Raw genomic sequence first — 18,188 nt, 5'->3', positions numbered from 1 at the left:
ATTAGATGGGTTGATCACATAACTAATGAGGAGGTATTGAATAGAAGTGGGGAGAAGAGGAGTTTGTGGCACAACTTGACTAGAAGAAGGGATCGGTTGCTAGGACATGTTCTGAGACATCGAGGGATCACCAATTTAGTATTGGAGGGCAGCATGAAGGGTAAAAATCGTAGAGGGAGACCAAGAGATGAATACACTAAGCAGATTCAGAAGGATGTAGGCTGCAGTAGGTACTGGGAGATGAAGAACCTTGCACAGGATAGGGTAGCATGGAGAGCTGCATCAAACCAGTCTCAGGACTGACGACTGCAACAACTGCAACAACAACAACAACATGATGTGGAACAAGTCAGATTACAAGATATATATACACATGAATAGTGGTTGGTCAGAACGTATCTCTGCCTACATAGATCAACACCTTCAACTCATTACATGCAGTTTCCCATCCTTCATCAAAGACACCAACCACCTTCTCGAACGCCTGGAATCCTTACCCAATCTGTTACCCCCGGAAACCATCCTTGTAACCATTGATGCCACTTCCTTATACACAAATATTCCGCACGTCCAGGGCCTCGCTGCGATGGAGCACTTCCTTTCACGCCGACCACCTGCCACCCTACCTAAAACCTCTTTCCTCATTACCTTAGCCAGCTTCATCCTGACCCACAACTTCTTCACTCTCGAAGGCCAGACATACCAACAATTAAAGGGTACAGCCATGGGAACCAGGATGGCCCCCTCGTACGCCAACCTATTCATGGGTCGCTTAGAGGAAGCCTTCTGGGTTACCCAGGCCTGCCAACCCAAAGTTTGGTACAGATTTATTGATGCCATTTTCATGATCTGGACTCACAGTGAAGAAGAACTCCAGAATTTCCTCTCCAACCTCAACTCCTTTGGTTCCATCAGATTCACCTGGTCCTACTCCAAATCCCATGCCACTTTCCTTGACGTTGACCTCCACCTGTCCAAAGGCCAGCTTCACACGTCCGTTCACATCAAACCCACCAACAAGCAACAGTATCTCCATTATGACAGCTGCCACCCATTCCACATCAAACGGTCCCTTCCCTACAGCCATTTCGTGGCAAACGAATCTGCTCCAGTCCAGAATCCCTGAACCATTACACCAACAACCTGAAAACAGCTTTTGAATCTCGCAACTACCCTCCCGACCTGGTACAGAAGCAAATAACCAGAGCCACTTCCTCATCTCCTCAAACCCGGAACCGCCCACAGAAGAACCCCAAAAGTGCCCCACTTGTGACAGGATACTTTCCGGGACTGGATCAGACTCTGAATGTGACTCTCCAGCAGGGATACGACTTCCTCAAATCCTGCCCTGAAATGAGATCCATCCTTCATGAAATCTTCCCCACTCCACCAAGAGTGTCTTTCCGCCATCCACCTAACCTTCGTAACCTCTTAGTTCATCCCTATGAAATCCCCAATGTTTTATACCGGGGGCGGTTACAAGGGTAGGAGCCAGAGGGTAGGGAAGGTGGTGTGGGGATATCATAAGGATGAACTAAGAGGTTATGAAGGTTAGGTGGACGGCGGAAAGACACTCTTGGTGGAGTGGAGAGGATTTCATGAAGGATGGATCTCATTTCAGGGCAGGATTTGAGGAAGTCGTATCCCTGCTGGAGAGCCACATTCAGAGTCTGATCCAGTCCCGGAAAGTATCCTGTCACAAGTGGGGCACTTTTGTGGTTCTTCTGTGGGAGGTTCTGGGTTTGAGGGGGTGAGGAAGTGGCTCTGCTTATTTGCTTCTGTACCAGGTCGGGAGGGTAGTTGCGGGATGCGAAAGCTGTTATCAGGTTGTTGGTGTAATGGTTCAGGGATTCCGGACTGGAGAAGATTCGTTTGCCACGAAGACCTAGGCTGTAGGGAAGGGACCGTTTGATGTGGAATGGGTGGCAGCTATCATAATGGAGGTACTGTTGCTTGTTGGTGGGTTTGATGTGGATGGACGTGTGAAGCTGGCCATTGGACAGATGGAGGTCAACGTCAAGGAAAGTGGCATGGGATTTGGAGTAGGACCAGGTGAATCTGATGGAACCAAAGGAGTTGAGGTTGGAGAGGAAATTCTGGAGTTCTTCTTCACTGTGAGTCCAGATCATGAAAATGGCATCAATAAATCTGTACCAAACTTTGGGTTGGCAGGCCTGGGTAACCAAGAAGGCTTCCTCTAAGCGACCCATGAATAGGTTGGCGTACGAGGGGGCCATCCTGGTTCCCATGGCTGTACCCTTTAATTGTTGGTATGTCTGGCCTTCGAAAGTGAAGAAGTTGTGGGTCAGGATGAAGCTGGCTAAGGTAATGAGGAAAGAGGTTTTAGGTAGGGTGGCAGGTGGTCGGCGTGAAAGGAAGTGCTCCATTGCAGCGAGGCCCTGGACGTGCGGAATATTTGTGTATAAGGAAGTGGCATCAATGGTCACAAGGATGGTTTCCGGGGGTAACAGATTGGGTAAGGATTCCAGGCGTTCGAGAAAGTGGTTGGTGTCTTTCATGAAGGATGGGAGACTGCATGTAATGGGTTGAAGGTGTTGATCTACGTAGGCAGAGATACGTTCTGTGGGGGCCTGGTAACCAGCTACAATGGGGCGGCCAGGATGATTGGGTTTGTGAATTTTAGGAAGAAGGTAGAAGGTAGGGGTGCGGGGTGTTGGTGGGGTCAGGAGGTTGATGGAGTCCGGTGAAAGGTTTTGTCTATCGATGTGCCAGCGCTTTCGTTTGGTAAGTCACATCATCACACACACACACACACACACACACACGCTTGTGTCTGTTGTGTGTGTGTGTGTGTGTGTGTGTGTGTGTGTGTGTGTGTGTGTGTGTGTGTGTGTGTGTGTGTGTGCGCGCGATTGTGTATACCTGTCCCTTCTTCCCCCCAAGGTAAGTCTTTCCGCTCCCAGGATTGGAATGACTCCTTATCCTCTCCCTTAAAACCCACATTCTTTCGTCTTTCCCTCTCCTTCCCTCTTTCCTGATGAAGCAACCGTGGGTTACGAAAGCTTGAAATTTGTGTGTGTGTGTGTGTGTGTGTGTGTGTGTGTGTGTGTGTGTGTGTGTGTTTGTGTTTGTTATTGTTTCTATCAACGTACCAACGCTTTCGTTTGGGAGTTGTCCAAAAGAAATGATTATTTGTAATGAATTTCATTAGTGAATATATGTACTCTGATGGTGCAGTTAAAATACCTAACTCCTTGAAAAGGTGCCTACATGATGTCCTTGGGTGAACACCATTAATTATACTCACTGCTCTCTTTTGTGCAATCAATACTTTATGTCGAAGTGGTGAGTTACCCCAGAAAACTACTCCATAAGACATTATTGAGTGGAAATATGCAAAGTACATTAGGAAGTTGATCTGTTTATTACCAAGACTAGTAATTATAAGAAGAGCGAAAGAAGCTGAATTTAGTTGTTTGAGAAGCTCAGTAATATGCTTCTTCCGGTTCAAGTTGTCATCAATGTGAACACCCAAAAATTTGAAGAAATCTACCCTGTTAACTGAGTCCTGTAAATATACTACATCAATTGTCGGTATGATTCTATTCAGTGTACAGAACTAGATATAGTGAGTTTTTTTCAAGATTAAGGGAGAGTCCATTTTCTGAGAACCACTTAATAATTCTTTGAAAGACATCCTTAACAATATCTTCAGCTGCTTTTTCTGGAATGGGATTTATTATAACACTCGTGTCATCTGCAAAAAGTACTAGTTCTGCTTGCTGAACGTTAAGTGAGAGGTCATTCACATGAATAAGGAACAGCAGAGGACCTAAAATTGAACCCTGTGGGACTCCATTTGTGGTAACTTCCAATTCACTAGAATTTACCACCTTCCCAACATTCTTTGTGTTATTCAGCGCAATCAATCAGCGGCCACACCACATGTGAAAGAAGCCATGTCATTTCACAGGTCTGTTGCCATCATTTCACAGCTTTTTTATATTGGTACGACAACCAACCAACTGTCCCCCAGGGTCAACAGCCACCCCCAAACTGAGGCCAAGAGCAAAGCAGACCGCATATGGTACAACATGTGACTGAACATAACACTTGATTTCAATGGCTGCTTCACTATCCGAGCCATCTGGATCCTACCCATCACCACCAGCTTTTCTGAAATGTGCAGATGGGAGTTATCCTCACAACACATTCACTGCTCCTGTAACTATCCCAGCCTCAACCTATGGTAACATACTGTTCACCCTCCCCTCCCCCCCCCTCCCCACCCAACAGTATCCACACACTCTGCCCCATCATCTCCCCATTCTCATTGCTCACCCTGTTTATTTGCAGCCCTCTGCCAATGCAACCACCCATCTTTCCCCACTCCTCTCCTTTTTTCCCACCTCCTTGCCTGACAACCTCCTGATGCTGTACCTGTTGGCATTCTAGTCCCTACACATTCCACCAGGCAGCATTTGTCTCTCTCCCCACTCACACACTACTATCCCTTCCCCTTCCCCACCCCTAAAGATTGGTGTTTGCACCCCACGTGATAGTTGCATTCCGGCCCGAGATGCTGGAGCTGATGGTCTTGTGTTAGTGTGGGTGTGAGGTGTGCTTGCTTGTGTGTGGGAAGACTGTGACTTAACGCTTTATGTAAGTGTCTTTTAATTGTGCCTGTCTGCAACATGATGTATCTTCTTTACAGTATGTAGAAATCAATCTTTTCTTACATTGTTGATATTCCTACCTGGAGTTTCCATTGTTTGACTTAACCATGTTACCTAGACAAATTTCTGAAATTGCATTACTCTACATTAATTAGTTTTTGAGTTTTGCGAATTTTTTCAATTAGTGTATTTCATGCCAAATACTGACCTGTTAACTTAGCATGCATTTCCAAGAATTTACAAAGATTCATCTCAGATACCAAATTCTGTAATGATTACTGTTTAAAAAGGGGGTAGAAAACAATTTTTTTTTTTCGTTGTTTTCAGAGTTTGGTCTGTTCCTGATTTCTCTATAGTTTGTTTATAGATAATGAAGACACTGATGATGGATGGAGTTTCTGAGGGACTTCAGAGCATGATTACTAGTCCCTTTATTCTCATAATTAACAAGGAAATTCTAGAGTTTTGCAGATAATATTGGTAATTTCAGGTTTAGGGTTGTGACCTTGCCACAGGAAATGATTTATGGGAAACACTGAATTAAGAGTATTGGTAAAAGATGATGCAGAATATCCATACATGAAGGTAGACCACAGTAGCAAGAGGAAGTGCATGGATTAAAGTTGCCTCAGACCAACAGCTGTGTTGGAAGACATACTCTCTTCTGCATAAACACTAGGATAAGATATCAGTTTAAAAAATCGTCATTCAACCTGTTGTAATTGCGACTGGGATGGTCAGAGGGTTGAAATGACGGAAAGCGCGGCAGGACCCGCGGAGGGGCTCGGGAACAACAACACAAGGGAGAAGACGGACACAACCAACGAAGGACAGAACGAACAACAAGATTGAACAATGGAGTCACAAGGAGACCTAACAAACACATCCACTTGTACACAGAACAAGAAAGTAAGTAAGCTGTCTTAATGTGAGGCGATGTGTCCACAGACGTACGCGAGATTAGACTGACTGGTTGAGCGAGATGCAAGCACTTAAGTACTCTATCGGGGGCGCTGCTATTGGCCGCTAGAACCACGTGTTTCACTGTGGCCCCTTCACACTAAAAGCGGGCCAGGAGGCGCGCCCTGCCACAGCTTATGGCGCGAAGGTGCAGAGACCTCTAGGGGTCTTCGACCTCCATGACGTCTAGTGGGGATTCAAATTCCGAGGTGCGCGGTAGCAGACAACCTATTACAGTTGATAGGAACAAAAGGCACAGAGAGAGTTCAAGTACAGGTAGGCGTCATTCGAAGTTGATGTCTGGGCAGAGTGAAGCTGGGTGGGGATCCCCTTGGGGCAAATCAAGTGGCAGACGGCATCCATTTCTCAACTCCAACCCATAAATCGACTAACAAAAAATGTGTTTTAAATCAAGTGGTAACATCTACTTTCCCTCAGAAATGTTAAAATGATGGCTGCTTTCGTTGCATTACCAGTTAAGATTTCTCTTAATGACTTGTCAAGATGTAATCCTCACCAAAATCAGGTGAGCCTAGACATGCCTGAAGAATGTGGTGGATTGTCAAGGTCAGTCCACTTCTGCACTGAGAAGAGGTTCTTTTGCCATAGTATGTAGCCAGGTGTAAGTGTGACAAGTATGTATTACATGTAAGACCTTCTCTTCAAGAGCAGTGAAGTGATATTTTCCAATTGCTGGTACAGACTTTTATCATTCAGAGTTTGTTGCATCAAATGTTGATCACCTTCTCTCCTTCTCACTTTTCAAAGAAACAGCATCTAAGATACACCTTTAAGTCAGCTTCTGGGATTTATACTGGCAACAGGTCCACTGTGGAAGAGTGGAGCCAATGTACCAGTATGATCATTGCCTCGGCGCCAAAACAATACCACAGAGGTGCCAGTTTTGTGAAAGATGTAAGAAGTTTGTTAACTGCTAATGCCAATCGAATAGTTTGAGGACAATTTTCAATTGGTTTCAAACTACTGAGAAAGGTAAATACTTCTGTCTGGTTGAGTGTTTACCGTGACAGAGCTCTGTGTACTGATTGTAATTCTGTCATGTAGGTACTGCATACAATGGGAAGGAAGGGTTGCTCGATAATATTTATGTTGATAAATAGTTAGCCAATTTCCTTATTGTCCTAGGAACCTTCAGTACATATCACACTAACATTTCATAGCCACATAGTATCAAATAGAACCTAAGGTTTGTGTGATGCCTGATAAGATTTTACAGGCATATTTGTACTATAAATAGAGCAATACACCAGAGCGAGTGTTCCGACTGTGTGGGTAGTATTGCATGGAAAAGGAGCTCCTGATACTTGGCTTTTAGTTTAACCAAGCTGTTCTCTCGGTTTTGAAATGGTTAATTAGGAAATGGATGTTGGGGTTCTGGAATAATGTCAGCTAACAGAGATGTTCTACCCTATAATAAGTCTCAGTTGCGTAACTGTAAGAGGCAGTCAAATGAAAATAAGACAGACAGAGCAAAAGTGAGAATCACCATAACTGTTAGTACATTTATCCCACTGTGAGATAAGAATGGTCAATGCCTTTATGGAAAAAGTTTGTGGTTGCCTACAAAACCACAATTGTACCCGGCACGCACCTCTTCATCTGAAGCAAACTGACAGCCACCAATGGCTGTCTTCAGGGCTCCAAAAAATTGGGAAATCGCATGGGGAGAGATTGGGACTGTGTGGAGCATGTGCAAAGCCTTCCCAGAGAGAATTTTGCAACTTAGATGAAACAAAAAGCACAATAGCTCCTGGAAAGTCATGATAACTTTTCTCTTTGACCACAAGGGTCCACTATTCACTGACTTTCTTCACAAGTAACACACAGAGGTATGTGACACTTCATGCAAATTGGAGGCACCACAGGTCCAAATGCTAAGGATTGACAAACAGCATCATTCTGTCGCAATGCAATGCCCGTCCACAATTCACCATGTTGTTTCAACTATAACACAGGATTTTTCACCGGGAAGCCCTTATACATCCTCCATACAGTCCCGATCTCTCCTCATGCGATTTCCATATTTTTGGAATCTTGAACATAGACATTTGTGGTAGTTGATTTGCTTCAGTTGAAGAGGGGCACACCTGGCTACAATCATATGGTTCTGTAGGTAAATGCAAAGATTACCATCTTGTATCACAATGGGATAAATGTATTAACAGTTATGGTGGTGTGTTTTGAGTCATCAGTCTTCTGACTGGTTTGATATGCCCCGCCGTGAATTATTCTCCAGCTTCAAATCACCTCTACCCTACCTCCTCAGTTATTAAATTACAGGACGTACATACAGCCACTTTGGTTGCACAAAATTTTTGTCAAATTGACTATGGTTTCAACCGCAATAAGGCAATCTTTATCAGAATAAAAAGTTACATGGAATACATGTAATCACAGCATGGTTGAAAACATCTGAGCAAAAGTGCTCGTCAAACAGAAATGTCATAGGAATAAAATATAAAATGTAAAAATATAACATGATTGACAACTAGATAAAATACTCCATACGATTTTACTCTGATGGTAGTGGCTGTGTTATGCTGCTTTTGGCCCTAAGTGACCTTGCAGCTGTCATATTCTATGCCGTATTTTATATACTTGATAATTATGTTACACTTTTACATTGCAGATTTTATTCCTATGACATGTCTGTTTGATGAGAGCACTTCGGCTCAGATGTTTTCAACCATGGTGTGATTACATGTACTCCATGTAATTTTTATTCTGATGAAGATTGCATTAGTGCCTTAGTGCAATTGAAACCAAGGTCAATTTGACAAAAATTTTGTGCAACCGAAGTGCCTGTATATATGTCCTGTAATTAAATATCATATGGTTGCTGAATCACAGCCAATCAAATTATTTAAAATTTCAGTTTGTTGCATATAGTCCAATCTTTGTCCTCCCCTGTAGATTTTACCCTCAACGGCTCCCTCTAGTACCACAGAGCTCATTTCCTGATGTCTTTATACATGTCGTATCATCCTGTCCCTTTTTCTTGTCAGTGTTTTCCATAAACATATTTCCTTGGCAATTCTGCTGAGTTCCTCATCATTCCTTATCAATCCACCTAATTTTCAAAATTCTTATGTAGCACCATATCTCCAACACTTCGATTCTCCTCTGTTCCAGTTTTCCCACTGTCCATGATGCACTACCACACAATGTTGTTCTCCAAATGCACATTCTCAAAAATTTCTTCCTCAAATTACAGCCTACATTTGATACCTGTACAGTTCTCTTGACCAGGAATGCCCTCTTTGCTTGAATTAGACTGATTTTTATGTCCTCCTTGCTTTGTCCATCATGCGTTACACTTGCTTCCCAGGAAGCAGAACTCCTTAACTTCATCTACTTCTTGATCACCAATTTTGACAGTGATTTGCTGGATATTCTTATTTCTGCTACTTCTCATTACTTCTGTCTTTTTACAGTTTATTCCAACATATATTCTGTACTTATCTGGCTGTTCACTCCACTGAAAAGGTCCTGTACTTCTCCTTCACCTTCACTGAGGATAGTAATGTCATCAGTAAATCTTATCACTGATATCCTTTATGAAATTTAATCTAACTCCTGAATAGTTTTTTGATTTTATCATAGCTTCTTCGATCTACAGACTGTACTATTGGGATGAAAAAATGCATCCCTCTCTTATACCCTTTCTAGCATGAGTACTTCGTTCTTGGTCTTCCAATTCTTATTGCTCCCTGTTGGTTCTTGTACATTATCCGTCTTTCCCTATAGCTCTTTCCCACTTTTCTCAGAATTAAAAACATCCTGCACCATTTTATATTGCTGAATGGTTTTTCTAGGTTGACAAATCCTATGAGCATTTTCAGTTTTTCTTCAATCTTGCTTCTATTACTGAAAGGGGCAGTGGAGGCAGTGAAGGAGTTGGCATACCATGCAGTGAAGTAGAATACCACACACATAGTGAGCTTGGAGAGCACAGTGTTAAACAATACAAGTATGCTTCAGAAGTTGATGAGTGAGGTGATGGAGTATGCAAAGGCATCGGAGGACGCAGTGAACTGAGACGGGCATGAGTAAATGTGCTGGATACTATAGTCACAACGACAAGACCGCTGCAATCATTAGCAGACAGTGTTTGGGACGAGAGAGTGGAAATTATAAGCTTACAAGAGGCTATACAACATGAACTGCATGTGCAGCTGAGTCCAGTCTTGTTGTTGCCAGAACAGTATCTGTCATGATTGTGGAGACTGCAAAGAGGTCTACTGTCTGAGCTGATACTGGTGGCAGAGCACAGCTGGTGGAGTTTGGCTTTTTATCATCATATGGAATCGGTAGAGTTGATGACGGACCAGGCATAGCTGTATGTACTGGTTAGGATCCCGATAACAAGCAGGCATGCACAACTTACATGTTCACCATTCACCCCTACCCGGTGAAATAGAGTGTCACAGGAAAATTTCTCTAAGTGAGAACATGAGATGTGCTACAGATTTCTAAACAGGCAAACAGACATGCGGTGACGACAGGAGGAGGAGCTGGACCAGTATCCAATGGAGAAGATTACGGTGTGTCCAGCTCAAGTGATTCAAACTGGATCAAATGCACAATCGGTGAAGCTATTCAAGGGTAGAACAGGAGGACATGATTGTCTGAGGGGTACTGTGGAATACAGACTTTATTTCCAGCAAGCAGTACTGCACTGAATTCATTCTACCTATGGCAAGTTGGTACGAGCAAGGAAGGCTCATGGGAGCAAAATGATTAGAACTGACAGGTATTGGGTTGTTGAATAATGGGACAGCATGCTATATAACAGGGTCTACCCTCCATCTACGAGCCAAGGTGACAGGAGTTAATCACCTGAACATAACATAGACACTGGGAACATAACATAGCCACTGATGTACTGGGCAGATGAACTACTGGAGTTACTACTACAGCAGAATTTAATCTTCCTGAACCATACAGTGAAACCAGTCCTGGTCCATTTCCTTAACCAGTTAAAAGTTTCACAAGTGGGATGAATTTCTGCAGTATGTCAAACAATATCAGGAAGAGCAATGGCAAGTAACCATAACCTTTAACATCACCATACATATAATCCGTTCATCATAAGAATAAAACTGATATAAACAAACACGATGATTGGTCAGAAGCCATAGCACACGTACACTCGTGTTGTCACTCTTGGAAGAAGGTCCTACTTATGTATTAGATATCTTATTTCTAAGTTACGGTATATGAAACTTTAAGATATTCAAATGTATTAACAACCATCAGCATTTTTCTTAATCATGCTTTAGCTACGTAGTTTTTATTTCAAAAATTGTGTAAGTCACAGCCTCTGCAGCGTTGTGCTCTGATTGTAGCGCTGTTAATGCGCAGTATAAAAATGGCTGGGGTGCTTTCTGTTCCATAGTGAAACACGCATGTGGAATACAGTTAAAAAGTGCCGAGAAACAGGCTGTTCCTAATGTTTCTCATACACATACGGAGATAATCAGCTTTGAAGTTTCCCCAATGTTATATACAATGCAGTAAACTGAAGAAAATTTGTTGAACTTATAGCGCAGTCGGTAGTGTGATGGAATGGGACCCTAATAAGCATAAATGTGCATTGGTTCAAATAACTCCAATTTCATTTTTTTTTCTTTCTTTTTTTTCGTTTCTTTTTTTCCTCATTCAATTTGAAATACCTACATCTCGTAATTATAAAACTCATCATCATTTTTTTATGAATATTGCACATCTTCTTGTTTCTTATTACATGATGGACTCGAAATTTCTGTTTCCATTTCAAATACAAATTCTTAATTATGGATGTTCTATGAAAGACTGTTCATAAAAGTTGTTTAAATTAAGAAATCATAACAATTTAATTTTAAGGCAAAAATTAAAAGCCAAATCCTCTGTATTTGGACTGTCCATTGTTTAATACCACAGAGGTAGATAAGTATTGTAGAAACATGAAAAACCACTGTTTTCACAGCATTGAGCACATCTCACAAATGCTGCATTTTTACATTTGCTACTGTACCATTACAATATGAACCCAACAGAACTGACTTGAAACCAAGCCGTGGGATTTGGCATGAGAAGTAACAAGACTGTAATGCTACCAGACTTACTGGAAGTAACGCATGCAGCTTTTTCACATGTCACTGCCGAACGCAGGCGGGATATAGAACAGCTCGTCATAAAAGAAGAGAAAATGCTGTGCCTGGTTGGCTTTGTAGATTCTGTTGTTGATATGCTCATTATGAACGTAGCAGGTGACACTTCCAGAACTGAAATGTATTTCTCAGATTCGGATAAGGAAGGAGCTAAGAGATCACCAGATGACTGACTGTAAGTAATACCTTCAGTGGCTTGAATATTTAACTATACGGTGAAATTCTTCAGTGCTCTCTTACGTTACACACAGCTTATGCAGAAAAATTACCCTGTGGTTAAGTCTGGAATTTTCATCATTCTTGTTTTTAATTACAATAGTAAGTTAGCTAAAAATGATAACGTGTTGTGGTTTTTGTCTAGCCGTCAAAGGAGCGCATTGTGGGAGATTTGCAGTATATTATTCATTCTGCTTAAAAATTAAATGACATTCGAAGCTGTATTGCTCCTCTGTTCGTCTCTTTTTACGTGTGAACTGCAGCTGGCCACGTCACTGCAGGCTAGCTGTACGAGCTGACCGGCCAGTGCTGTCCACGTTAAATGTGCCGGTAAAGCTGTTGTCCTGTATTACTGCAAGTCGATGTGCTCCTAATGCACAGCACTAAAAGTACCCTTATTATTGTACTTGACAGAACTCGAGACAGCTTGGCTGCAGTCCCACGTGAAACGGGAATCCAATGAGGTTCTGGCAAACATGGAAGAATACATTGTGCAATGTTTACATCAGGTTTATTCTTATGATGAACGGATTATAGCACCTTAGTGCCTCTAACTCTGCCACACATAGTCTTCATTTGTTTTGAGGAGAGAATTACCCAGCAAACAAATCCACCAGTAACATAAATCCCAGTAGAGAGGATCCATAGAGCATGGATGTGAATGAAGGACAAATATTGTAGTGTAAATGTCAGAGAAAAACTTGTTTCTTAAGTGTTTAAGAGGGGATGAGGCCACAGAATAATTCGTGAATATCAGCCCAGCAGTCTACCAGGACAAAGGAGCTACGCCAGACAACGAGGTAACATGGAGCTGCCAGAAGCAGCCAAAGGTTCGAGTCTCCATTACAGTATCAGCTACCTGCACTGCTCTCCAGACTTGGAGCCACAGTGCAGCTGGCTTTCCCAGCTCACTCCAGCAGCAGCCAGATTCCTGCCCAAGGACAGCAGATCAAATGCCAGGCATGGCAGCTGCCTTCTGACAACGCAGTGGGTGTGCCTCCTCGGCTTTGGCTGCCCATGTGTGGTCATTTATCATGGAGGTGGCTATCTCTGCAAGATTATTGTCTATCTCCATGACCAACTGACACCGGGACTGTTGGTCACACAACAGGGGTGTGCCATCTACCGAGGACAGATGTCAACAAAGCAGGGCACGAGCTATGTTGCATACAGCTGGCTGGTTGCTAGCATCATGATGGTTGGCTACTAGCGCTCTTTCCGTGGGGCTAGGAGCGGTCACCTCCCCATATTGATGCAGTGCTGATGTACAAGCAGAAAATAAATTATTGATTTTGATAGCCACTTCTTTCTGGGCCTTCAGCGGCCTGCCAGCCAGACTCAACTCTCAGCAGCCATTCCACAACCTGATAACATAGACACCATGCCGTCCCCAGGGTCAGCTATAGATTATATGCCTGCGAGATTCTACAGAAATTTTGTGAAAGAGTTTCCTCCCCTCCTAGCAGTAGTTTATCATAGTTCACTGGAGCAACGGAGGGATACCAAGTGACTGGAAAAAAGTGTATGTCATTCCCATTTTCAGGAAGTGTAATTGAAGAGACGGACATAATTATAGGCCTGTATGACTGGTGCCAGTATCTTGTAAAATCATGGAATACGTTTCATGGTAAAACAATACGACATTTATGGAGAATGAAAATCTCCTTTATAAAAATGCAAAAGGGATTCCACACACAGAGATCTGATCTTACAAAATTCAGTCTGCTGTATTCATCCATGAGAGCCAGAACATCATATGAGTTTATCAAGTTTTGGACCAGATTTGTGACTGAGATTCAGGACTTCCTAGAAGAGAGAATGAACTTGTTGTTCTTAATGGAATGAAGTTGACAGATGTAAAAGTAACTTCAGAATTATCCCAAGCAAGTGCTATATGGCTGCATTACAATCCATTATGGCTACTATATTTACTTGATGATTCAGAAAATGTAATAATCACTATTGAAACCACTGGATGAAACTGATACTGAAGTTATGAACACTGAGACTGAGTGGATGTTGAATTTGATACTTACATAACACCAGAAATAGATGTAGAAATTAATGGAATTCAATTATTATGATGTAAAGGATCAAAGACTGGCGCGGGAACTGTCATTTTGACCCTAAACATATCCCACATAAACAGGAAAAAAGATCTATTATTATTAAATTACACTAGTGGCAATAACTGCCGGAAACAGTAGCAACTCTGGAGTATCCAGCAGTGACCATCCAAAATGACCTTAAGTGAAATGGCCACATAAAACTAGTTCTATGAAAACAAAATGCCAGGCTGAGATTCACTGGAAGAGTGTAAGAAAATGTAGTTGATCCACAAAAGCAGTGGCTTACAGTTTCAGAATATCAGTTTGTAATGGATCTGGGAGATGTGTTATTTTCTACCGGATTAGTCGATACCAAATCTAATGAGGGAGGTTGTAAATGTTTTCTTACATTTTTGTCAGAATATTTTTTTTGTGAATTGTAATTTGCCTTATTATGCCAATTTGCTTATATGTTTGAGAGTGACAGCATTAATATTAGTAGATGTGATGAAGAATACCAAAGAGACTGGTTACAAGTGGAAGCTTGTGTGTTGTGTAAAATGTCTTTGACACTGGAGTCGTCTTTGACCGTAGTCAGTCGGCAGTGAACTCTTGGTGTGTGTTACATTGGAACAATGTGCAGGTCAACGTTATAATAATTTGCAAGTGAACAGGAAAAATGAATTATGTTACTACTTTTTTTATATAAACATCAAGAAGGAACCACATTCGAAGAAATGGTATTAGAAGCACCAAAAATGAGGCAAACACATTGAACCAGGTCATTTCTGCAGCCAACGAAACAGCATTGTGGAATCATACTTTCACTAGACGACTGAAGCCAACACAAAAAGTCAACTATCATCTTACAAACATTTCACGGAAAAGTGAGTACTGTCACGAAATATGCTAAATTCAAGTATATAAAAATAGTTAGCATATTTCAAGTTTGACTGAAATTTGAATACTGCTCATCAAGTGTGGGGTCCTTAACTCTGTTACATTACACAATAGGTGGCATGGATCATGGAGATTCCACTGGAGCAGGGAGAGGAGGAAGTGATAAATGGTACTGGAAGCTACATAGCTTGTGGAGAAGATACAGATATAGGTGCAGGATCTATAATTAATACTCTGCATAACCCAAAATTTCCACAAAAATTATAGTTTGAATGGGCATGACTAAAGAGTTTCACAAAAGCGCCGTTAAGATTTCCATCAATGCATCTTCTCAGTTTGCAGTCAGTCAGAGGCAAGATGGTGTCTGCTGAACAGAAGACTTTTGTGTGTTGCAGTTTTCAAAGAATGAATCAATGATTTTGGTCCATCATGCTTTTCGGCAGTGTTTTGGTACTGATCCACCTGCACCCCAAAACATTAGTCCTTGGTATCGCCAGTTTGAAGAGACAAGATGCTGTGTAGAGGTAAGAATCCACGTCAATCTCACACTTCTGGTGACACAGTGGAAGTAATTTGACAAATGTTTGGAACTGGCAATGTCTCAAGCAAATCTCTAGTGGGTGATAAGGCATTGTCTGGTCTAGAAACCTTGCAGACTACAATTAGTGCACATTCTTCGGACTGGTGATGAAAGGGAAAAAAGAGATGACTTCAGCAGAGCTCTGCTAGAGGACATGGAAGACAATACATTTTTACCATGATTAATTTTTAGTGATGAAGCAGCATTTAATGTTAGCGATAAAGTAAACAGACACAATTTACATGTATGGGGACTCTAGAACTCTCATGACATTACTGAGCACAAAAGAGACTCACCTAAACCAAAAGATTTCTTCATGCCATTTCTCATCTAGATGTTGTTTGCGCTGCTGCTGGTAGATGCACAGAGCATTTGTAGCAGTATAGCTAAAACTTTTAAGATTTTGTGAATATTTTGCAATTCGTCCTATGTTTGTGGTATGTTATCGTCAATAAATATTGAGTTTTTAAATCAGGCCATTCTTTTTGAAACACCCTGTATATTCCTCATATGCATGTTCACTCAATAAACAACTAAGTGACAGCAGGTAAGTCTAGATGAGGGCACCTCATGTGAAAGTTTTGAACAGGCTGCACATTCCATTCTATTTCTGGAGGAGGAGGAGGAGGAGGAGGGGGAAATTAGTGTTAAATGTCCCGTCAACAACGAGGGTGTCAGAGACAGAGTACAAGCTTGAATTAGAGAAGGATAGAGAAAGAAAGTGGCCATGCCTTTTCAAAGAGACCATTCCAGCACTTGCCTTACCGGATATAGGGTAATCACAAATTAAATCAGGAGGGTCGGACACAGGTTTGAACAATCGTCCTCCCGAATACAAATCCAGTGTGCTAGTCACTAGGCTACCTCACTCAGCCCATTCTATTCCTTTTCTGAATTACATGTCTATCTTGATGTATGGCTGATTTATCAAATGCTCATATTTTCCCTTCTTCTCTCTTTGTAATTAACAGAGCAGATCTCCTCAGCTTCAAGTACTTCTGGCTGTCTCTTTTGGCTTCATTGTTAAATTCCCCCTCACCTACCAATTTTCAGGTGAATGATCATTTTTTGTCTTAGTAACATTTTTGCATAAAAAAACTCCATTTCATAATTGCAGGAAAAGTTCCCGAACACAGAAATGAGGTAATAACCCTTATTAACATATTCACAAGCGAAAATAGTTGGCAATTATTTCATTAACATCATTTGTTTCATGTTATGGTTATAAGTCACAAAATAAACTGTAACTAGGAAGGAAATTGGTAAAAAAGCAATTTCATAAATAGCTTAGTTTGCTTCCATTTCTTCATAGTCTAGAAGCTATTTACACAAACAGTTATAATAACAAACCGATTCATTAACTAGACTTCCATCAAGCTCTCGTTCTGCAATACACGCTGCTGAGCCTCCAGGGCAGCTCAGTCCAGAAAGTGGTGTTATGGGAGCACATACATTGATGAAGAACTCTGATTTCCCATTGATAATGTGGTAACTGTTCTCAGTTCGTGACAGAGATGTTAAATCTACCTCCCAATCACCTTCACGGAGCACGCAGTCGACCTACAAGACAGAAAATGTCAAAGCATTACCTTTACAACAAAACTCATACCAAAGCAAAATAGGAAACAATGTTATGGAAGTAAAACAGAATAAATTTTCTAATAATAACTACATAAGAAACATGTCTGTAGTAAAATGTTTATGAGGACCCAGATACACACAAAACACTCAGAAACTTGATCAGCAACTATACCTTTTCGATCAGCAACTATACTTTTTCACCTCGAGATTAATTTTTCAATGCAAAATAACTGGTGACGGTGGCTGAAGACTTCTGGTATAAAGATCACAGAATGTGAATGATGTAACAGGCCAAATGACTCTGCACTGCGCTAAATCTTACCACGTGTGATGGAACATCCATGGGCAGCCATGGGTTGCTCAGTGAGTCTGGACTCTCGCCAGTCCTAAATATGCTGTGCAATACCACCAAACCAATGCTCGGGCTTCCCATGTGTAGGAAATCCACTGCATGAGTTCATCTGAGTTTCCTCAGTCAAGCCAAGGTCTAGCTCAGAGAGACACAAAGTCTCTCATGCGTGGCAGCCCTGGGCAGTAATGACCGGCGGAAGTGTAGTTTTTCCGTTATGTTTGGCAATTTCATTTTTAGAAGCCTTTTTAAATTCATTAGTAATTTTGTAGGAGGCTTTCTGAAAGAAGGGAATACTAAATGTTTTATGCTGTTTGTGTCTGGTTCTATCAAGACTGGAATTTCATTTTTCACTGTCTATTATTTTTTGTGCTAGTCAATAGTGAAAGGTAGATACCTATTATTTGTAGTATCCATTTCATTAAGCTAATCTCGTCTTCCAAACATTGTTGTGCCTTGGTTGCCTTCATTGTTATATTCACCATGCTCCTGCACACTGCTACGTCATAAGTTGTCAGACAGACAGTGCAGTTGTGGATCAGACAGAACCATTAACAAGAAATGTTTTAATATTTTCAGGGTTCCATCTCAATCGATAAAAACGGACCCTTATAGGATCAATTTGTTGTTCATCTGTCTGTCTGTCCAACTGTTGTAGTGACTCGAAAATTTATGTGTAAATTCTAGAACCACTCAGCCTTTTACCATCTCAAACACATACTATTCTGGATATGAGCGTGGGAT

The 18,188-nt window shown here is 41.6% G+C and overlaps 1 protein-coding gene across 2 annotated transcripts in view; it reads right to left on the bottom strand.

The window, feature by feature from the left end:
- LOC124711315 (cation-independent mannose-6-phosphate receptor) overlaps window positions 1-18,188 on the bottom strand; it is a 640,574-nt gene that overhangs the window by 320,294 nt on the left and 302,092 nt on the right. For both annotated transcript variants that reach the window (XM_047241343.1, XM_047241335.1), the window contains exon 16: window positions 16,865-17,074. In XM_047241343.1, the coding sequence (XP_047097299.1) occupies window positions 16,865-17,074 (210 nt within the window). The remainder of the gene's footprint in view (window positions 1-16,864; window positions 17,075-18,188) is intronic.

Source organism: Schistocerca piceifrons, chromosome 1 (genome assembly GCF_021461385.2).
Source record: "Schistocerca piceifrons isolate TAMUIC-IGC-003096 chromosome 1, iqSchPice1.1, whole genome shotgun sequence".
Lineage (NCBI taxonomy): Eukaryota > Metazoa > Arthropoda > Insecta > Orthoptera > Acrididae > Schistocerca > Schistocerca piceifrons.
The sequence above is the reverse complement of the archived record's forward strand: the minus strand, read 5'-3'. Positions and strand labels throughout refer to the sequence as shown.